The sequence below is a fragment of the Actinia tenebrosa genome, unplaced genomic scaffold (assembly GCF_029948245.1).
Source record: "Actinia tenebrosa isolate PJP-AT-01 unplaced genomic scaffold, QUT_ActTen_1.0 PGA_scaffold8__29_contigs__length_14323225, whole genome shotgun sequence".
Lineage (NCBI taxonomy): Eukaryota > Metazoa > Cnidaria > Anthozoa > Actiniaria > Actiniidae > Actinia > Actinia tenebrosa.
This window is the reverse complement of record NW_028292585.1, coordinates 3,737,727-3,761,176: the sequence shown is the minus strand read 5'-3', so window position 1 is coordinate 3,761,176 and position 23,450 is coordinate 3,737,727. Positions and strand designations below refer to the sequence as shown.

Below are 23,450 nucleotides of genomic sequence, written 5' to 3'. Positions count from 1 at the left end.
TCCTCTCTTTTTCATCATAAATTATTTAATAAATTAATTGCAAGGATGTATGGTCATTATTTAGTTGTTGATTTATTTAAATTAATTTAAAAAAAAAGACAAAATTAAAAAAAAAGTACACACATATTTTAAAAAGAACACATTCCAGTAATATTGACTAATAGTTTATTGAATATTTTGCGCAGCATAATATAATGTTCAGTTTACATAATTGGATTATTAAAAATTATCTACGGTTTTACACTGTAAAAACAGAAAATCCCAATCGAAATCTCAACAGGATTTCACAACCACATTAACAGTTAAACTACACAAAATCACAAAGCAAGTTGATTGGTGATGTTTTTCTTACAAGTAAAGAAATACTCAAAATTTGCTCAAACATCACAAAAATGGTAAAAATCAAGCAATGGAATTGTATCAACACAAGTATAAATGAATATGACAAATTAAGCACTGGTTAAAGTTGAGGATCAGCGAGTGAATATTCATAAATACATTAAATAAGAATTTTAGAAAAATTGAGATAAAGATCAGTCCTGCTAGTATGAGTCAAATCATGATAACTTAAAGACCAAATGTCTTGTTGTGGCAATTCCTAGGAAGTGACAAAGGAAGAAATGATACCAGTTACCTCTACCTCTAGTCCTAATGTGGAGGCTAAGGGACACTTTCGCAGAGAGAGAAAGAGAGAGAGAGAAATTTGCAAACATATTACATTACCATACATTTCCATGGGATATAATTATGAATTACTCCAAATAAAAATTCAACACGCCATAACTCTATGAAGATAGGTCCAGAGTATGACGTGGAAAAGCTGTCAGAAGTACCTGAACCCACAAGAGAAGGTTCTCTTGATGGCTTCCCAATAATACTGCCTCCATCCTGCTAACGTTTCATCATATTTTGCCTCTGGGACCCCTGTCTGAGTGAGTGCCAATTCTGTCCTGTCGCCCTTTTCTGTTAAGGTGATGGTTACTGAGGAGTAATGCTCTGAAAATGAAATATAATGCAAGTTATAACAAAACTGAAATCTCAGTAAACCATGCTTTAATAGCACATTTTGAGAGCTTCTGACCAAGTGCATCATATAGAGGCTATGTGTGACTAATGCTTGGCAGCACAAAATATAAAAGCATCCTTGAGAAGTTTTGACTGGCAAATGAACAATATTATACTGGCCATTTTATAAAAAATATCAAAGAAAAAATTTCTCAAAAATGCTTTCATATTTCGTACCACCAAGCAGATCTTCGCATGGTTTCCATCACAAATACTCTTGCTTTGATGCACTTGGTCAGAACATCTCTAAAATGGGCTATTATCAACAATGCAACAGGAAATCTAACACAAATTAGTAAACAACTCCACAGGTAACCCATTTTCATTTATGCAGAGAATGACCACAGGGAGCCCAATCAAAAAATGACACATTACAAGAATATCACTACTCACCATCTGGCCAGCTTCTTAGTCTCCAATTCATAACAATTTTTTGATCTCTTACCTTAAAGACAAAAAACAATTTTAGGTTAATAATGCAACAAATTTTATTCACAAATGGAATGGAATAGAATCTGAAGTCATAATCTTACCAGATCAACAAATTTGCCAGACACATTTCCATCCAGAAGAACAAAGGTACCACCTTTTGTAGCATCCACCTTGGCCGGACACCTGGTGAACGCTGACAGTCTCTGAAAATACAAACCACATGTCAATGAAAATGTATAGTTTGGATTACAGTCATTCACAATTCTTAGGGTGCATTTGAAGTCGTACCCATCATTTTAGTTGATTTTGACAAAAGATTTAGTCTTTTGTCATGCCAACCAACATGGGGACCACATTTGTCCTTTTGTAGAGTACTCAAGTGTGATGTCATGAAAAAATAAATTTTGATTTTAATTATTTTCGATCTCAAATTTCTATAGACAATCAAAAAAGACGTTTACACATATGTAAACGTCTTTTCTGATTGTCTATCGAATTTGTTAACCAAAAATATGATCAAGCGAAAAATAATTTTTGTGACGTCATCACTTGAGTAATCTATTCTTATGGGTAACATAAGGAGACACGTCACCGGCAGTTGTTCTATGAGTGGAAAATGATACGGCAAATTTGTAGCCATATCTTACCATAGCCATACATGTAATAGGACGTTTGCACGATGGTGTCATTGACCTCTACTACCAGACTCCCTTGCACACTTTCTTTTGTTCAGTTAATTAGCACCAATTGTCTTACTATTCTCATGAGGGAATACAAATTTAAATAAGAAAGAAAATTCGCAAAGCATCTTGGTAATGGGAGTCAAATGACGCCATCATGCAAACGTATTATTACACGTTGTGATTGGACACATAATTGGAAGACAATAGGAAGCCATTTCAATGTTATGAATGTGGTAACATGTACGTGCTGTAAGTCAGTATCCTATGTTTCCCACTTATATGAAAACTGCTTTAAGAGTAGGTACAGGGATGCCATGCCTGTGAGAGCCAACCTAATTCATTTGATACTACTTACTTGTTCTTCAGTGAGTGTGTTATAGAGGTCCTCAGCTGACATAAGGAATTCTTCTTTCATCACTATCTTTCTTGTTGAAATGGGCACACCAAGAGGTTTGGTACCTATATGCAAAAGAAATATGCAAACAAAAATAATTTTGAAATAAACACAGTTTTGAGTGAACCCCAGATATTGTGACTTCCTGTTATACCTTGACTCTGCATCTAAACAACTTCAATGCATCACTACAATGTTTACCTGGATGTAGACCCCTTGTATGTGATGTCAAAGCTGCTTAATTTGGAGGATAAAAACCAAAGAAATTTAATCTCCTGAGATTTTGAAACCTATTGTTATGTCCTCCAAATTGAGCTGCATTGCAACATACTGCAAGGGTTCTATTGTGAAACCCAATTATTGCAAACCATTTTCCTCATTTCCAGGAGACTTGAGATAACGGGACCCCACTGTACTTTAAAAATTCCAGTTTCAAGTGCTGTCTTGATCATACCACTTCCTATTGCTATTTTTGTTTTTGGTAGGAAATGAATATGAATGAAGTGAAAGAGTGAAGAGAGGAACCTACCATTGTCTTTGCTTTCTTTTTTTGTTGACGAAATTGTGATGTTCTTAAATGCCTGGAAACCAGAACAAAAAAATTCATATTTTACTGGAATCTATTGATACGCATACTACTCTGTTGTAAATGGTACCATACAGTGCAAAGCCCAGTTACAGACACCTAAAATCAGTTTCTGGTGCAATGTGGGGGGTGGGGGGAGGAAGGGGTAGGACCAGTTGCTCCTGCCCCCTCCCCCTTGGGGCCCAGACCTTATTAAAATAATTTTCTTTACCTCTTTAGTATCTTTTTCAGACTTGGCATTCTGCATTTGTTTATCTTTTGAAGGTAGAATCATTCCCTGTATGAAATCTGTTTTCAAAAAAAAAAAAAAAAGAGAGTGCATAAAACACATTTTTATTCTTAGAATTCAAACATTTTAAAGTTTTCTTCTATTTTTTTCTAAATGTTTAAGAACTCATCCATACAATCATTTTCCCAGAGAAAACAATAACAAAAGACCTAGCCACCATGTTGGTTCATCTTAGAGACCAAAACAATTTTTTTTCCTTCAATTCAACCAACAAGGCAGTCAACCACACCAGCAGAATAAAAATTGTTAGATAAACATTACCTAGGGGTGGGATAGCATGGGAGATTCAGAATGGGAGTAGGTTTTTTAAATACATAACAGGAAGCCTTCTGCCGCAGTAGTACAATGTGTCTTTCATACCATTTTTGAGTTGGTTAATATATTTTCCTAATTGTTCTCTTATTTTTGTGACTCCTTCAGTCTTAAATACAACCAGCAGCTTCTCACTCTCTTCAGATCTTTTATTTGCTGACACGTTTACCTGCAGATGAAAACATAACCATTTAAAGAAATCCTTGGTCAAATGCCAGACTTTTTTAATGTGAGCTGACCTTAATCAGAAACTCATATAATGGGGTTGAAACTAACAGCCATATATTTTTTTAGTGCAATGCCCTGGAATATCCAATATTTTTATTTAAACATTTCAAAAGATTCAACATCCCTTATTGCATGTCCAAGACAACACATACAGCTGTAGAACATTATGTCAATCTCATGCACTTCATTTTCTTCACTGAGGTTCATACTTAACTCAATAATTCAAATGATTCAACATCCCTTATTGCATGTCCATGACAACACATACAGCTGTAGAACATTAAGTCAATCTCATGCACTTCATTTTCTTCACTGAGGTTCATACTTACGTGTAACTCAATAATTCAAATGATTCAACATTCCTTATTGAATGTCCAAGACAACACAATTTTACAGCTGTAGAACATTATGCCAATCTCATGCACTTCATTTTCTTCACTGAGGTTCATAATTAACTCAATAATTCGAATGATTCAACATCCCTTATTGCATGTCCAAGACAACACATACAGCTGTAGAACATTATGCCAATCTCATGCACTTCATTTTCTTCACTGAGGTTCATACTTAACTCAATAATTCAAATGATTCAACATTCCTTATTGAATGTCCAAGACAACACATACAGCTGTAGAACATTATGTCAATCTCATGCACTTCATTTTCTTCACTAAGGTTCATACCTAACTCAATAATTCAAATGATTCAAATGATACAACATCTCTTATTGCGTGTCCATGACAACACATATAACTTACATCAATCTCATGCACTAGTAGTATAGGGAATGGGGGTTCCAGCGCAATCTCAACACGGGCAAGACCCGTGTCAAAAATCCACCTACGGAAACAACCCACTCCAAGTGTGGTTGGGGGCAACAGCGCAAATATGTTAGTCTATATATGGAGTGCGAAGATTGTAAAGAGTTTGTTTATGATTTCTGTGTAAAGTGCTTGAAACCCAAGTTTGTACCTACTAAACCAAATAAGTATATTTGTTGTGGTAAGAAAATGCAAATAGAAGACGACACGTCAGCACAGTGTTACGAGTGCGGTAAAAATATTCGTAATGCCGTGCCTTGTGCTACCAGGGAACAATATTATTCCAACGGAGGTCGTAAGAAGACGCCATACAAAAGAATAAAATACTTTAGGGACTGGATGAGTCATATCCAAGGTTATCGACCGGTATATTTAGACAACGAAGTAAAGAAGAAAATCATAGACCACTTAGAAGAGCCAACGCCACAAAGCCTACGGAAAACGCTGAAAAAATTAAAACTAGGGAAATATTACAAAGCTATTCCCTATCTTTTGTCTGAAATTACCGGTAAGTCTATTCCCGAAGTTTCTGATATGAGCAGAGCCGAGTGGATGTTTTGTCGGCTGGATAAGGATATTCCTTATTATCCTGACGTAATTTACGAAATATTTTACAAAATAGACCCCAACCACCCCCTGTTAGGATGGATTCCAAGAAGATAGTAGAATTAGCATAAATCTTATGGCATAAGATTACGCGTAATTTCCAGACTGTCGTTCGATATGTAAACGAAATCCTGTCACGCTCTTTTCGAAGCAGATGTTTACTGAGCAAGCTTTCTTTGAAGCTCTTCTTTCGCTTCTTGATAGATCTTTTTGCGAGATTCCTCGGAAAGATCTTTCACGATGGTTTTTTTATTCCTTATGTCCGACTTTAGTTTCTCGTATTTGTCTTCTTCAGCTAAGATAAGCGAGAATTCTGCGTTGTCTATCTTTCTGTCACGCAAAGCCTTTGAGACAAGGTCAATGATCGTATTTACTTTAGCCCTTGACAGAGCTATTGTCGTGTCATGCTTGGATATTTTCGTGGATAGCTTTTTCATAACGCCTGTTGTAACAACCGAAATAATACCGCAGACGGCGCCGACGCTAGCCAAAGGAACTCCAACGATTATTCCCGGCCCAGTAAGCGAAGTAGCAACGCCAGAGCCCGTTAACACAACAGATATGGAGCCGGAAGTTATCGCGATTTTATGTAATATGCTTCGGGCTCTAGCATACTTTTTCCTGACCTCCTCATAGTGCTTCGTTTGACCCTCTAAGTAAGCGAGGATTAGATTTGCCTTATTCAAGCGGAAGTTCTCGGCATTCAATTCATTGGGTTTTGTAGGTAAATCAGGATAGAGTGGAGGCGCTGATGGTATAACATCCATTATATATACTAATGTACGACGCTTTTGGGAATGATATTGAGGAGCAGCCACATCATGACAACAGGGATTACTGGAACTGGAGGGCCTTTAGGAAGATGTTTCCGCATGCAGACCCTAGTAAGTTCGAAAGAAGACCCGATGGGATTTACTTCAACGGCTCCAGAATGTACAGCAACGAGGATTTGAAGCCTACGCTGGTCGATCAAATAGACGATCAACTGAAGCATTCGCCAATGCATAAGCCAACGCCAGCGCCAACGCATGTTGAACCCAGTTGGTCAAAGGAATTATTGCTTGGTACCAGTACTTATCCGATGCCCGCAGTTTCATTTGATAAACACCCAAGCTTGGACCTAACGCTGAACATGCGGATTTCTAACAAGCATTCCTTTCCGTTAAAGGTGCGAGATATCTTCAAAAACGTGCCCATTAATCATACCACCGCTAAGGAATCTCATGAATGGTTAAGTGGTCCTAACATGCGTTATTGGCCGCAGCAGCTGAACTTTGCGGTTTGGTGTGCCACTAGCGGCTGTGGTGTAAGTGCAAACTTAATGAAGAATTCAATATTTATGTTTCATTTTCACTTTACGGTTAGAAGAATACTGCATGAGATGGGCGTTACTGCATTACCAGGAGATGCCACGTTTTACCCAAGAGATAACAAATACAGCGTGCCGGCCTATAACAGGCTTTGTAAGGAGTTTGGTGTTGTAGGGAAGGATTTCCGATGCACTACGGGCGCTAACAATGGGCTGGGGCATATTTGGGCTTATTGGGGGATTGGTGGGCACGAGCTAAGCGATAAGGAAGTGCATACGCTGCGGTTGCAGTGGGACACTGGGTATCACAAAGAAACTCACGACAGTAGCACCTTCTTTGAACCAAATGCCAAGACCACTAAGGAAGTCAGAGACGGACCTCTGTTCAAAGACGAGGGTGGTAAGTATGCCGGGGCCAATCCACTGATTATTAAGATTACCAACGACGAACACGCAAAGCAATACTTTAATTTCATACCTTCTGGAGGTAAAGGACTAACCAAAGCCGGCCTTGCCCGTTTGAATCGCAGCATAGAAGCTTATGTGTATTCCATTTTGGGAGCTCAGGTAAACACCCGATCCAGCATAATCGGAAATACCGGCGCCGCAGAAGAAACGCGAGCCGAAGCTTTGATTCTATTCGAAAGTTCGATTTTGGAGGGCGACATTAGCAAGGGCGTACAGCGTTACCAACTAGCTATACAAAATTCTAAGGCCCGACTGGACTATGCCGTAGCCCCGGGTTGTTGGTTAATGCCCAGTAATTTATCTATAAATACTGGCTCTGTAGTAGGATACAACAACAAACTGCAGCGAGCTACTAAGGATATGAAGTTTGGGGCGAATGACGTGAACTCTGACACTCTTAGGAACATTCCTCACTTTGTGGAGAAGCCAAAAAAGGAACACGCAGAAAAACCCGAACCAAAGAAGAAGCCCCAAAAGAAGGTCCTGCCTACGATACCCGAGGAATATGACCATAACTTACTAAAGGCCGGCGTAGCAGCTGCAAGCATTGGTCTAAGCTATTATATATGGCGATGAACAACCCCTACGTAACTGGAGTAGATTGTGTTTATACGACTTACACAGGCGAGAAAAAATACACCCAGGCATCTTGGGTTGATGTCACGGGCATGTCCGTGAATTTGAATTACTCAGGAAAGAAATTGATATTATGCAGCATTTCTTTGGGGGCCGTTAGCAGTGCGAATGTAGGATTTCGTTTCTGTGACGACAATGGAGTATTGCAACCCATGCGCGCGAAGACGAACAACAGAGAGCCCACGCATTTCTCAGTAGAGCCGCCAACGAATAGCGCCGAGAATCTTTCCGTTTGGACTTTCCACATGGTTGCTGATTGCCATGGGAAGGTAAAGCTGCAGATAAGAGTAGATGACACCGGGAGTGTTTGCATAAATAGCATAGAAAATCAAAGGAATACTGTCTATAACCACATGACCATCAGCACTTTGACGGTAATGAGCCTCTAGAAGGGAACTTGTTCCCTGTAATATATGAATCCATACGTGAGGGAAACGCGTTATACCCACCGCTTAGATGAAGAGGGATATGACAACGGCGCTTGGCATGACGTTGGACTGTGGGTTGAGGTTGGGGGCACTGCATTGGTCATTTGCACTATTAGCATTAATGCAAATACGCATGCGAATGTGGGGTTTAGGCTTATCGATGAGAATAATAAGCCCCTGCTTCCTTATCGAACTTCAACGAACACCAGGAAAGTTACCCATTTTTCGATGGAGCCCTACACTAGGTCCTCTGAAGACCTAACGCCAGTAACTTTTCATATGCTAGCCAATTGTAAATATGCTAAGTTGCAAGTCACTTCTGATGACGGCAAGTTTGGAATAAATCGCATAGGTCGCAGGCCCGCTAATGCAGCCTGGAGTCATAAGCCCATTTCTACCATGAGTGTGTTGCCGTTGGTTCCAAATTACCAGGGCGGTGCTAATACCGTCTTTCATTATCCTCAAAGCAGGACACCGTCCAATGAGAAGATCAAGCCTTCATCTTCTTCAGGAGGACCACCCCAATAGCGACGACCAAGATCCAGATGTTATTCCCTACAAACTTCAACAGTTCGCCGCCGGCCCTAAGCGCCAAGGAAACAACCGAACCCAGCAGCCCAGGAAGACCGGCTGCCATCTTTTTTCCCAAGTCCGTCAGCCCACTGCCTAATTTCTTTACGCCCGCGCCCGTAGCCTTAAGCGCGGATAGGATAACTCCTACTACGCTTGAAATAGCGACCGCAAATGCCAGCGGAATGCCATACTTCAAAAGGGCTCTTTTTACCTTTTCCTTGGTGGTAAGCCCCAATTCTCTTTCCAGGTTGTCCTTTTGCGCTTGTAATTCCGCGACTCTTTCCTGAAGGGCTTCTAATTCCCTTTGTGCTGCCTCCCTTTCCTCTTCGGGACGAGTTTGGTCATTAATTATTTCCTGCTGCCGCTCTATTTGCCCCTCCAGGTCTTCGATGGCCTGATCTCTTTGCCGGATTTGCTCCTCTTTAGTGTTGATTTCGGCAATCAACTGCCGCCGTTCCTCCAAAGAACCAGCTATGGTGGTTCGTAAGTTCTTAGCTTCCTCCTTGCTTATATCCAGGTCTTGCAGGGCGAGATTGAATGCCCTTTGGACGCTGTCTTTTTCGCGAAGAGAAATGTCTCTTTGTTCTCTAAGTTCTAATATGCGTTGATTCTTGTCGTCAAGTTCTCTCTTTTGAGCATCAAGGAGTAGTCGGTTTTGCCGCATGTAATCTGCTTCCCTTTCCTCCATCGCTTGCTTTAGCTCTTCTACTTCCCTTATCGCCTCAAGACCTTTTTGTTGCCGCTGCATTATGGTCTTGAACTTTTCAAAGGCTTCGCTGGTGTTTTCATCGTTTTCTCTTAGTCTTTCCACCAAATTAGGTCTTCCTAATGCGTCTTTGATTTCTTTTGGGAGATTACTGGTGAGCCTGTCGGAGTCTCTCCTTTGGTAGAGATTATACCACTTATCCCTTCCTTGATACTGGATTTGAATTTGCCCCTTATCTCCGGTTTGGAAATTAAGGCGGGTCAAGTCCACATTTGGAAATTTCTCCCTTACGTCGTCTAAAAGCCCCCTTAGCATTTCAGTTCTTAGGTCCGTGGAATCCAAGTTTTGCAATTCTAAATATTCTGGAATAGATCTCCCTGGGTTCCTTGATTGCCACTTATCCTCTAAGGAACGCCAGGCCTCGCGGGCCCTACTTCCGAACCTATTTCGAAGCCTATCCCAAATATACTCGCGGGACACGTTGTCATTTGGGATTAACGTATCGTATTCTTCGTCGTTAATATCGACTTGGCCTTCTTCGGTGGTGGGGTCAAAATCCGTTCCTTCTACTTCCATTATATATGATAAGCTCAAAGTTAAACCCCAACATATTACCTAAGCAGGTTGGCGGACTGAAAGCAGAACGCACCTTTCACCGGGTCACCTTTACCCCCAGCAGCGCTAAGCCAGGGGAAACCCTGTACGTAGGCGTGCCCCGCCTAACGGATAACCTAGTGTTGGTTCCTGGCACCCTGGCGCTAAGGTTTGACCTAGCAATACAACCAAACACTGCGGACGTGCGTTACGTCGTCAATAACGTGGGTAGAAACCTCGTTTCCAAAATACGCGTAAAGTTCGCCGGGGAATCCTTGCTGGACTTGAACAGGTATGATTTGTATACCACGTACAAAGACTTATGGTTGACTGCATTTGACCGCGCGCAAAGGATAGAGCAGGGAATCGCCAGTGATGCCATACGCAAGGTAAGAAGCGCAACCTCTGGCGCCTCAGGAGAAGACGAAATAAAGACGGCTTATGGTACTAAGCATGTAGTTCCATTAGATTTCGAAGTTATCACGAACCACGGTGCATACTACCCAAGGCAGCTAAGCGAACTACAGTTCGAAGTAACCCTAGCAGACACTACGAACATCCTACAGGGAAAGGACGTAAGTTCAGCAGCCGTCCACCCATACTCCGTTACTAACTTAGAGCTGCAGTATGAAACGGTATACAGCGAAGACTTAGCACGTAGCGCCGGTATGGAATACAGCTCCGGGAAGGCTTTCCTTTACGATCACGTCGTGATGTACAAGACGTTCAGCTTTACAAATAACGTCGAAGAGGTCATCAACCAAAGCATTAACCTTCCCAGGCGCAGCCTTACAGGGATAATGTTGCTGTTCGCAAAGACATACACGGCAGGATTGCGTGACTCCGAGGCGTTCTTTAATCCTAACATCACTAACGTAGGCGTTAGCATTAACGGAGTGCCTAATAAGGTTTACTCACAAGGGATAAAGCCCGCGGATATGTACCGGGAAGTCGCACGTAAGTTTGGCGACCAAATTAGCCCCGAGGAATTCTTTAAGGATAAGTATGCGCTGTGGATCGACATGCGCACGACGAACGACGAAGACCTACATGGACAGGGATTGCGGCTGGTAAATACCCAGGACGGTATTACGTTGGAGATCAAGCGCACCAAAGACGCCAGCGACACTACTAAGATCAACGCATATATCTTCGTAGTCTCAGACGCGCAACTGAGTGTAGAAATGAATCAGCTAAAGAGCGTTGCATATTGATGACTCATCCTTTTGATAAAAAATATCGTTGGTATATAATGCTTCGCGTATTTGAAAACAACGAAACTAAACTGCAATGCATAGTGCAAGGCGACAAGCTGTACTTTAAAGCAAAGTCAGTAGCAGGAGCCTTGGGCTACGCTAACTCTCGGGACGCAGTTAGAGCACACGTTTCAGAGGAAAACAAGGTAACACTGGGGTCTATAAAGGGTGTAGGGCTGACCGACACCCTTAATGCACAACCCAATGCTGTATACTTGACGGAGGAGGGCTTGTATGAATTAGTATTCGGGTCAGAGAAGGTAGCAGCTAAGGAGTTCAAAAAGTGGGTGTTAGGCGACGTCCTACCCACCCTCAGAAAGACAGGTAAATATGACATGGAGAAGCGATTCGACGGCTCAAACCCAATGAAGTTTAAGATAGAAACTGAGGCAGACATACACGACAGAACCGTACACAGGGTGCGTAGGTTTCACCCGCACGTAATCATAGTCCCAGGTCTTGGAGAACTGCAGGACACCGCAAGTAAGCGCATTAAAAGCTGGCGGAAAGGCTACCAGGCAGGTCAACCTGATCTGCTGATCCTTAACAACCATAATAAATACAATGGATTATGCATAGAATTGAAGACACCCAAAGGCACCGGCGTATTGTCCGAGAAACAAAAGGTAATGTTGGAACGATATGAAGAAAATGGATATTTAACCATCGTAAGCAATGATTATGATCTACTTTGCAGGGAAATAGATGAATATGTTGCTGGCATTCGCATTCCTTGTCCTTGGTGCATTAAGGCATTCAAAGGTCAAGACACTTTAAGCACGCACCTTAAAATATTTCATAGGTATAATGATTCTTAAACAAACATACTGGCGAGATCTGCTGCAAGGCGTTTCATACCGAATAAAAAACTACGTCGCATTCGAAGACATCGACCGTTTGAGGTTGGTCTTAGAACGCGACGGTCAGGAATACAGCCTTTGGGCGCCTGACTGTGTGAGATACATACTGCAGGGTGAAGAATATACACACCTACGCAGTCATGGTAAGGTAAACGGCCGATGGAAGTTTGACATCGAACGTCGAACGGAGAATAATCCATTATGTGATTGATTAGATATTGGTCTGCTTCGGCGGACCTCATTTTTTCTGTTATCTGGTAAGCGGATACGGTAATCAAGGCTCCTCCTATGAACGCTGCGATTTGAGGAATCATATATCTTTCTCATTTTTCCAAGCCTTTCGTATCGCCAGGTAATGGTCTAAAGGACGTGGTCCGTCGTACAGGCAGCACCAAATATGTTGACCGCTGCGTTGACAGCCACATTTATCGCAGATGCCGTCCCAGTGTTCTCGGTTCTCCCATTTTACTCCTTCGTAGTCGTCAAAGCATACGAAATCTTGGTCTATTTCCTTCTTACGTCGCGTGAGCGCCCGGCTGGTTTCAAGGGGGCAACATCGCCCTGCTAAATCGCCGTGGGTTTCACAGACAACTTCTTCGAGGTGGTAACGCCGGCAGCGGTATTTATGCCAGTTCTCTTCAAAGAGGGGTTCATCGCATCGGTGGCAATGGCCTTTAAGGCAGACTCTATGCTCGCGGTGATATCGTAGGGTCTGTACAGTGGAGAGTTCCTTACCGCAGTCGCCGCAAACAGTGCTGATTGTCTTCTGACAGACTTTCTTGGAAAGGTGGTATTGTAATCGTTGCTTGCTACTTAAGGCTCTATCGCATTGCATGCACTTCATTATATATACCTCATTTTTTATTGTTAAATTGTTAAATGTCAGCAAGAGACAATTACGTAGATCTCATTTTTTATTGTTAAATTGTTAAAATACGGTAAGAGACGAATGTAGATTTCATTCTTCGTAGGAACTTAACGATGAAAGATATAGACTATCCTTCAATGTCATATTTGCAGCATTTAACAAAATAACAATAAAAAATAGACTATCCTTCAATGTCATATTTGCAGCATTTAACAAAATAACAATAAAAAAGAAAGACCTATGCTAATTCCTCTTGCTGGGGTTTAGTAAGATCTTCTTTGCGACCTCTTACTCTTCTCGAACGTCGTCTAAAGTCCTTTGTGCTTTAGTATCCGCGGGACACCAATGTCCAACGAAGTCTTCTTCAGAGAATACCTTATTACAGTGACAGCAGCTGTGTTTCTTACGAGGCGTCGGAGGGGTAACGATGATGCAGTCAGCAGGTGCTTCACACGTAATACAGTCCATATATCTATGGGGGATATCGAATGAAGTCCTTAATGGACTCCTTAGCCCAGCCCGCCATTGTCAAAAGCGCGCCAAACCGTTCTGCGCGCTTCAGACCGCACATTTCATCGTACAATTCCTGCACGCGCTCTTTTAACCGGTCTATCTCTTCCCTTTGCATTTCTATGGTGTCTTTTTTATCCTTTGCGTCGGCGGTAATCCTTCTTACTGCTTCCACTGGTTCCATTGTATATATAATGGATCCGAATCATATTCCCTGCAATGCTCTGATAGTAGGACCCACCGGCTGTGGAAAGACCCAATTCGTCGTGGAGCAGCTATTAGGACCCTTTAGATACCGCTTCGACTACATAGTGCTGCTTTGTCCCACCTACGTGAATAACCGCACCTGGGAAGGCATAGGAGTGAAAGATGACGACTTCTTCGTAGATATCTTAGACCCTAACGAGTTATCCAGCCATTTGAAGTTCTGGCACAAGCAATTCCCTAAAGATACACAGACGCTCCTCATATTGGATGACATTGCCTGTGGGGACGACGTAAAAAGGCGCACCTCCGAATTAGTGAAGCTCGCCTTTAGCGGCAGACACGACAATATCAGCGTTTGGTTGCTTTCCCAGCAGCTTACCAGCGTCTCTAAGCCCTTTAGGGAAAACATAGGCTCTCTCGTAGTATTTTATACTCCGAGCAAGTCTGACCTGGAAACCATTTTAAGCGACTACGGCGGTGAGATAAGCAAGGAACAGCTGCACGAATACATGCGGCATTTAAAAACGCACCAACATTCCAAAATGATTTTCTCTTTGAGGTTTCCGTATGACGTTAACATATATGGACATTGAGCAGCTCATAGATGAAGTCCCCACGCAGTTAGACGAAAGTAACCTCAAGGAACAACTTAACATCCTTGTGTCTTCTGGGAAGTGTAAAGAAATGATAGGCAAGGAACTTACCCATGAGCAGGTTAATAAGTTGTCAGAAGAGGAGGTTAAGAAGTTCCATAAGAGGTACGAGGCTGCCCTTGCAAGTAAGACCACGGACGCCGTAGCAGACTCCGCTATCCGACTTGCGACTAAATTGCTTGGACTTGCGCTGCCCATAGACGACGTGGAGCAACTACAGAAGGACATAAGAGATGACTATGTCATATCCCAAGAACTTAAGATAACCTGTGGGTGGTTGTCTTTGAAGTGTGGTAAGTTAATGGCAGTCGCCTCTGCGGCTTTGCACGTAGCTCAGCATGTCGACTTGAAGGAGGTACTAGGTTCCTTCGGAACATCTTGGAAGGACTTCAAGAAGGACAGAGAAGTCGAAAAGGTCTTCCAGGCGGCACTTGCTGAGGTACCTGATCAAGTCGCCTCAAGTACCTAGTCAAGTCGTTGTCAAGTCACCTCAAGTACTTAGTCAAGTCGTTGTCAAGTCACCTCAAGTACTTAGTCAAGTCGTTGTCAAGTCACCTCAAGTACTTAGTCAAGTCGTCCTTAAGTCATTCTCAAGTACTTAGTCAAGTCCTTCAAGTCCCTTAATATAAGATGAGTGACACCGAAGAACAACCACCCGTAGAAGATACCAAGATTACCAAGGCTAAATCTCCGGGCAGAGTCGCTGCCGGAAAGAAGCTCGCGGAGATGAACAGGAAGAACAAAGCCAAAAAAGAAGAAAAGGTGGAGGAAGAGGAATCCTTTATTAATCCGGGATACGTCATTGGCGCGTTAGGAGTCGCTATAGCAGCAGGCAGCCTCTACTTACAATGGCGGGCTACGAAGCCAAAAGTAAAGTGGGAGGCCGCAACATATCACGCACCTGTGGAGGTTAGAAAAAGTAAGATCCCTGAAATGGAATAACCTTCTCGCTTTGTAATATAATGTCGACCGCGTTGTTGAAAACTGTTGAAGAAGCAGCTATCATTACTTCTATTGTTGCGGGTATTGGTTGGGTAGGTAAGAAAGTGCTCAAAGAAGACTTTACTGAAGACCCAAGCAAGAGCTTCGCTAACTTTGCTAAGATGACCGCTGCCGTAGGCGGGGCTATCATGGTAAAGGATTACCTACGGAAGGAAAAGTACCTACCTAATGTATAATGGTTAGCTTAGTCGCAGGTGGAGTCATTGCAGCTTTAGCATTTACAGGGGCTAATTATGGTGGTCAATATTTGGATAGATTAGTTAGAGGCGACAAAAGCGGTGCCGCCGAAAGAAAGAGACACGACTTAGCGCTGGAGAAATATCAAAGGGACGTGGCGGCTTGGAATGAAAAAAGACAAGCTTACAGGGATTGGTTGGATAAGAACTACCAAGACAAAATGCAGGCAGACAAGAACTTCGAAAACACAGACTACGCCTTCAAACTTTATGCGCAAGCACACCCCGCGGCATTAACGGGGTTAAGAAAGCCTCAGTTCAAGAATTACTATCAGCCTTCTAAGAAACAAAAAGATAGTGAGTTGGTATTCGTGGGAGTTGCAGGGCTGGCGGGAGGCGTAGCCTTGGCGTATCTAATATAATGATCGTCTTTTTGGAAAGCGACAAGAATGACTTTACCACGTATTTGAATCCTCCCATCAAAGCCTGTAAGGTTCGGTTGGTTAGTTGCTCTTTGTACAATTCTTGGTATAATTTAATTAATGGCTTTGTCGTCGTGACTTCCGGCACCAAACCAAAAATACCAGATTCCCATTACACCCCCATAACACTGGCTAAGGAGCTAGCAAAGCATGGATATACTCTTACCACAGGATTACCCCATGAAATGAAATTCAAGAAAAATAATGGGAGCGCCAATCTAAAGGACAGTTCATTGGTAGAACTCCTGGGCCTTACTAGTACCACGATAAATAGCGGTAGTACATATGATGTGAAATGGAAAGTCGCATCCTCTTATGAAGTCTATTGCGACTTGGTCCATAGTTACAACAATGGAGAAAAGTCTTCTCTTATGTCCAAGTTTCTGCCCCAAGGTAATCCATTTGACCCAGTAGAATACACTCCCATTTCTTTGAGCTATGACTTATCTAATTTGGTAGAAAGCATAAACATCACCATTAAAGTGGACGGAAAGACGGTGGATTTTAACGGACGTAAGATCAATCTTGTTTTGGAATTCATATAATGGGCCGCGTAGAGGACAAACTTAAAAGGATTTACTATGGGCCGGAAGGCTATTGGAGAGGAGCGTCAGCTATCAAGAAACTCGCGACCGCGGCCAGGGTATCAGACGAAACGGCTAAGAACTGGTTGAAAAAACAAACCCTCTGGCAGGTTTATCTTCCCGTGCCTAAGTACATTCCCAGGCCCAGCTTCACCGTAAATACCCCCAATGAAGTTCATCAGGCGGATTTGCTTTTCTTGCCGCACGATAAGGTGAGAAAGAAGACCTATAGGTACGCTTTGACCGTAGTTGATATCGCAAGCAGATACAAGGACGCCGAACCCATAACCAGCAAGGATTCTGGGGAAGTCGCAGAAGCCCTAGGTAGGATTTATAAGCGCGTCTTGAAATGGCCCAAGCTGCTGCAAGTGGATGCGGGGACAGAGTTCATGGGCGTGGTTACCAAGACCCTGAAAGACCACGACACTAAGATTAGAAGAGCTAAAGCAGAGTACCACAGGGGTCAAAGCATTGTCGAAAGATTCAATAAGACCCTGGCCGAGCGTCTCTTTGGATACCAGTATTGGAAAGAGCTGGAAGATCCCTCCAAACGCAATAGGGAATGGACTCAGAGGCTCCCCCAGGTCGTCGCAGCTTCGAACAACGAGGCGGCCAGGGCTACGGGAATGAAACCCAAGGATGCCATAAAAAAGAAACACGTGGAACACAAGTCCTTCATCAGAAGTTCGAGGGCGGTCTTCCCCCATGAAAAGAAATTAGGTAATGTCACGGTTCGATATCTCTATGAGCCGGGTGAATTAGAAGGAGGATCCAAAAGAGCTACGGATCCTAATTGGTCTTTGGAAACTTACCAGATCCGAAGTGCGATAGCTAAGAAGGGTCAGCCCATCTTGTATTATCTTCATGATGGTCCCACGCGTGGGTTCGTCAAAGAAGAACTGCTTATCGTGTGATGTCCGAATGCTATCGTATGCACTCCGTCATCACACATCCATCGCTTACCGTCAAATGCAGACAGTGACACCTTCTCCTGCGTGACGTTATGTATCTGATGACCATAGCTGCGCAGGCTGTTCATCTTATGCCGCTGTTCCTTGCGTGTTCGTAATACGTTGAGGTAGGACTCGTGCGTAATGTCCTTCTTAACCACGTATTTTTTTACGCCTTTAGCTTTCTTTTCTACGCCGTCTAACTTTAGCACGCTGTACATCTTTGGTTTCAGACCCACGTATTCCACGATGGGTTTTCCTAACATTTCGTCTTTCATCTTCCCAATTACCTTCTTATTCTTCGCAGAGTAAAGGAAGTGCTCCTTCGGGTAACCGCTGGTGTCGTACTCGTCTATGTCGGGGAGGCAGTCTTTGTAAACGTCTTCCGTTTGCACTTCTAGAATTAGGGAGTCGGTGTCTGTGTACAGGAGGCGACAGCGGTCTCCGTACTTTGGCTTAAGCTTATCGTAGTAGAACTCGTACATAAGCAGCTTCGATAGATCCAGCACCGTAAAGCCTGTGTAAACGGGCTTGTTTAGTAAGAGGTTTGCCTTTTTCATGTGAATCACGTAGAAGTTCAGCATTTCTACGTATCTAACGAAGCCTGGCTGTGACACGTATGCTTCTGCTTCCTCTTTGGTGCTGACTATTTTTACGCTTACGCGCTTGCGGATGTTCTCCATTGTCTTTCCGAACACGCTGTTGTTCATCAGTTTGAAGAGGTTTTTCTCGAAGTCATTTTTCGCTGCGGTACGCTTTTGCGTGTTAAAGTCAATGTAGGGGCGCATCCAGGGTTCCTGCGTGAATTTTAGGACTCTGTGGATCTTCTCTACGCGCATTCCGTGTCGCACGTAGAACTGCAGGTTGCGGTAATGTACCACATACTTCTTCTTATCCATCAGGTTCATAGTTAGTTTCCTGTACGGTTTGTAACCAGGGCACATTTGCTTTTGCAGCGGACTTAGCTGCTTAAATGGTATCTCTATCGCTTCTGGTGCTAAGGGGAACTCATTGTGTTCGTCGTGCAGGTGCTCTGGGTACTCCAGATCCACTTCTAAGACGTAACCCTTGTCTTCCTCCTTTCCTACCTGCATGTAGAAGTCTATCGGCTTCACTGGATCCCATTCGAAGTCTCTCACAGGTAGGTACTGTGACATTGCCCAACCATAAAGGTTATTCGCATCCAGGTAGTAAATGTATGTGGTTGGTTTCTCTGGGTCGTGCTCTACTAAGGGGTTGTTTGCGCGGGCGTAACGTCGGCTGGGTCCGCATACGCCGCCACGAATACCGTCTTCCATAAACCGATACATGTCGTACTCCGTTAGGAGATCCAACTGCGCATTTGTCTTCTTTAACAAAGCACTCCAGCTGAGCCCAGGAGCCGTGTAGAAATTAGCGGGATCCAATCCGTAATATTCCATAGCCATCTTTCTGAAGCTTTGGAAAACATCTGCAAGCAGCACTACGTCAGACCTTAGGTAGATGTCGTGGTAGTCGCCCATGTTCTCACAGGAGTACTTTTCCCACACGTCTAACGCATGCTGGTACTCCTCATCCTTTATACCAGACTCGTTTAGGGTGCTGTAGAAGCGATCTTTGGGTGGTAGGGGTTCTTTGAATCGATCCCAGGAGTCCATGTATTCGTATGGGTAGACTCCTTTCCTTTCCGCGCCGTATTGACTGGAAATGGGAAAGTTGGTGTTATACTTTACGAGGTTTGCTAAGGAGTCCGCCATAAACTGCTGCGAATCTAAGAACTTTAGCTTACCCACAGTTACGGACATGTAGTGCTCTTTGTTGTTGGGTATGCATTTGACGTCGGAGCCGTCTGTTCCTTGTAGTAGCAAATGGGAGTCGTAACCGCGGAGGTTGTGAAAGAACACCGGAATCTCCATGTCTGGATTTACTTTGAAGTTTATATTGCATTTCCAATGAGCCGCTCCTCTGTATTTACCCGTGATGTGGCAGTGATCCCTAACCTTATCCACATAGAAATCCTCAACAAATGCTTTGTGGCAGTGAATGCAGTGCGTGGAGGGCTTTCCCGGCTTCTCACCTTTCTTAGCATACTTCCCGCATTTAAAATGAGCTTCTCCTAGATACTTTCCATCTTCATCCCACGCTTTCTTGGCTCGTCTTCCAAACTGAAGAAGCGTATGTTGGCAAATGTGGCATTTTTTTGCCTTGTTAAAAGCCTCCTGGTTCTCTTTGGTAAATTCCATCTTCTTTGGACGTCTTAATTGTTCTCTAATCTCCCCCTCCTCTTCTCGCAATGCTTCTAGAAACTCATTAGCTGCGTTCTTACCTCGGTAAATCACAGGAGGGTTTGCTTTACCGTCTGATCTGACTACTATGTAACCAAAGGAGCAGATCTCGTGTAATCCTACCTTATTCGTGGCGCCACGTTTCTGCTCTTCCTTAGTTATCAACGCTTCGAAGTCTGCATATATCACGTAAGGCACTTGCATCTGCTTTTGATGGTCTGCGTATGAAAGCTCTTTGTTGGTGGGCATCTGGATCCGTTGCGCCACTTCTTCGACTCCGCGGCAGATCTCATCGTGTTTCTTTAGGGTATTTAAGGATGTAAATGACAGCAAGCAGCAGTCGCAGAAGTACTTTTTGCCTTTGTGCTTAGTATGTCTGTAGAATAGTCTGCTAATGTGTTTAACCCATGAGTAGTGTCCGCCGTGGTAGAATAAATGTACGCGCTCTCCTTTACTTTTTGACAGAACTAACGGTACTATCGTCTGCTCTCTGACTCCGTAAACGTTAATTGCTAGATCGTTTATTTCCTCAAATATGGGGATGTCTATCAACTGCATGGGAAATTCCACACCATCCCACTCTAAATCATCTGTGGGATACTTACTTGTCCTACAGGGATCCTTCTCTGCTGGATACAGTGCAGACCTGATTGCCCACATAAAGCATCGATTGTCTTCATTCTTCACGTTTACAATAGCCTTCTTCCTTTCTACCCACGTTGGTAGCGGTACGTAACTCCCCCCTCGTATGGGTACGTACCTGGCTATACTTATCTCTATTCCTTCAACCTCCTCTACTGTCCAACCCGATCCTTCTTTCGTGTAGTTAGACAGCGACTCCATTATCGCTTCTAAGGCTTCACTGAGTGACCTATCCAGATTCGTGGATTCTAATATCACTAACGACTTTGATCGCAACATTGCTGTCGTCATTACCTCGTCTTTTGACAAACTTACTTCTACCATTATGCTCGCTTTCAGGGCTCCTAATTCTTCTATACCTTTTCGGAGAGTCCTTTTAACCTTCCTTTCTGACTGACGCCAAAACTGTCTAACGTCAATCTCACCGTTACCGGGTATTGACACCGTGCTGAAGTTGCTTTGGGATTCCATCTATATAATAGGAAATATTTTATACCTAATACCAAGCACTTTTTAGGTCGTCGTAGTCGTACTCACAGTCCTGACAATGCCAAAACAATTTAACCTTAGTCTCAAACTTCTTACCACATCCACAATCATAACTGCTCATACACTTCGTCTTCATTTTCAAATGCTTTTTCAAATCCGCTTCTTTCTTAAAAGTTCTCTTACATTCTTCGCACTCCATATATAGACTAACATATTTGCGCTGTTGCCCCCAACCACACTTGGAGTGGGTTGTTTCCGTAGGTGGATTTTTGACGCGGGTCTTCCCCGTGTTGAGATTGCGCTGGAACCCCCATTCCCTATACTACTTGCACTTCATTTCCTTCACTGAGGTTCATACTTAACTCAATAATTCAAAAGATTCAACATCCCTTATTGCATGTCCATGACAACACATATAACTTACATCAATCTCATGCACTTCATTTTCTTCACTGAGGTTCATACTTGAATCAATAATTCAAATGATACAACATCCCTTATTGCATGTCCATGACAACACATATAACTTACATCAATCTCATGCACTTCATTTTCTTCACTGAGGTTCATACTTAACTCAATAATTCAAATGATTCAAATGATACAACATCCCTTATTGCATGTCCATGACAACACATATAACTTACATCAATCTCATGCACTTCATTTTCTTCACTGAGGTTCATACTTAACTACATAATTCAAATGATTCAAATGATACAACATCCCTTATTGCATGCCCATGACAACACATATAACTTACATCAATCTCATGCACTTCATTTTCTTCGCTGAGATTGGGAATCTCAATTTTTCCTCTCAAGACATTTTCACTATCTGCCAGAGAACCTGTAACGTGAAGTTCAGTGCTTATCATTAAAGCTACAACATTGTGCTACATAATTATTATTCTACCCTTATGCATTGCTCTTATTTTTCTTATTTAAATTGACATTCTAATAACAACAAATTGATGAGTTGCAAGCATTCCCAAGAGAGTTAAAAGACAACATTGCCATGATGATGTAACGTGCAAATGAAGAATAGACACATACCTGTCCATTCCAATTCGATGACCCATTCATAAAAAAAGATGAGCTTGGCTTTTCTGTTGCTATGGACAAAAAGTAAAACCGAAATAATAATAATAATTTTCCATATGGATATATTCAAAGGTGCTTTACAATGAGATATGAATGAGAGGTGGTTAGTATGAGGTGTAGGCACTGAGGGTAGTCACTGCCAGGGTTTCTTTACGTCCTCAGTGGTTTTTTTACATCTTCCAATATTGGTTAGTTATGATGAAGTGTGGACAAATATGGATAAATGTGCATCAAATATATAAAGTAGGTATATAAAGTCTAGTGTTTTTAGACAAAAACAAGGGAGTGATGCTTCCTTCTACTCCATTATGTATTTGCTTTGTGTTAAGGATCGTCATCAGTGAGGTATCGATGGTATTCGATACTTACTTTGCACAAGCCTCTCCTTCTGATTTTGTTATATCTGATATCTTGAATGTTGCTGTGTTAAGAATAAAAAAATCGAGTTAATTAAATTCCATAATATTATGCAGATCTCAAAGATTATTTCTAAAGAGAAATTTTGCAGATGCCCTTTTTTAATAGAATATCTTAAATATATCTCAAATCTTAATTGCCTCTAATTAATCTCAATCAAAATTTTCTAAATCAGTTCAAAGACAGGTTTTTTTGTGAGTTTTAGTTAAAATATAACTTACCTTTATCTGTTGCAATTTCTAGGCCTTTAAATAACTCTTTAAACTTTTCCTTTGACCAAGATGAAGCATCCTTTTCCGTCCTGTAATGGATTTGAATTAAAAAACGTCAAGTAGAAAAAAAACATTAGTATTTTTTACAGATCATTCAAGATACAGTATTAAAGGTTACAAGAACATACACGTGTGTCACACTGTCAAAGAGAAATACAATCAAAAACGTTTCAAAATAACCTACCAATGCCAATTATTCACATTTACAGCGTCAGCCCTCTCTTCTACAATCCATCTCGGATCTCCTTCGCCCCATTTCGCCATTTTTGAGTATAAAATAAGCCTTCAAAAGTCGAAACACCGATGAGCTACAAGCAAACCACCTTCTTCAAGTTGTAGCGAAGAACTAAGATTCGCAATGCATTGTGGGGAATACCTAATATTACTTTCGGGGTAGGGGTAGAGACAATAAATGTCTTTTCCTATAACTTTGCTGTCATTTTAGCTTTTTACAAATTATTACTTGAGATTAATTTAAAAGATAAAATAGTTAAGATCTTTAATCCAAATAAATTTTTATACTTGTAATAATTACAAGAAGTGTCAGCCAAAACATTAGGTTACTTACTCCTCCCCGGTGAGTAT

At 42.2% G+C, this 23,450-nt stretch overlaps 1 protein-coding gene across 1 annotated transcript; it reads right to left on the bottom strand.

Moving 5' to 3' along the window:
• Window positions 1–148: 148 nt before the first annotated feature.
• LOC116304849 (activator of 90 kDa heat shock protein ATPase homolog 1) lies at window positions 149–23,222 on the bottom strand. The gene is made up of 12 exons (XM_031714671.2): window positions 23,050–23,222; window positions 22,815–22,894; window positions 22,546–22,597; window positions 22,129–22,187; window positions 21,837–21,922; window positions 3,810–3,930; window positions 3,372–3,448; window positions 3,104–3,155; window positions 2,536–2,639; window positions 1,599–1,700; window positions 1,459–1,510; window positions 149–996 (listed from the first exon to the last, which is right to left on the bottom strand). Exons 1-12 carry the CDS (start codon window positions 23,127–23,129, stop codon window positions 824–826), a joined length of 1,038 nt encoding a protein of 345 aa, XP_031570531.1. The 5' UTR covers window positions 23,130–23,222; the 3' UTR covers window positions 149–823.
• Between the last annotated feature and the right edge of the window lie 228 nt (window positions 23,223–23,450).

Excerpts from the sequence above, each read along its gene's own strand:
- LOC116304849 (XM_031714671.2), bottom strand. The coding sequence starts at position 23,129 with ATGGCGAAATGGGGCGAAGGAGATCCGAGATGGATTGTAGAAGAGAGG. Across the intron at positions 22,188-22,545 it reads GAAGGAGAGGCTTGTGCAAA|CAACAGAAAAGCCAAGCTCA; the intron begins GTAAGTATCGAA and ends TTTTGTCCATAG. Across the intron at positions 21,923-22,128 it reads CATCGAATTGGAATGGACAG|GTTCTCTGGCAGATAGTGAA; the intron begins GTATGTGTCTAT and ends TTCACGTTACAG.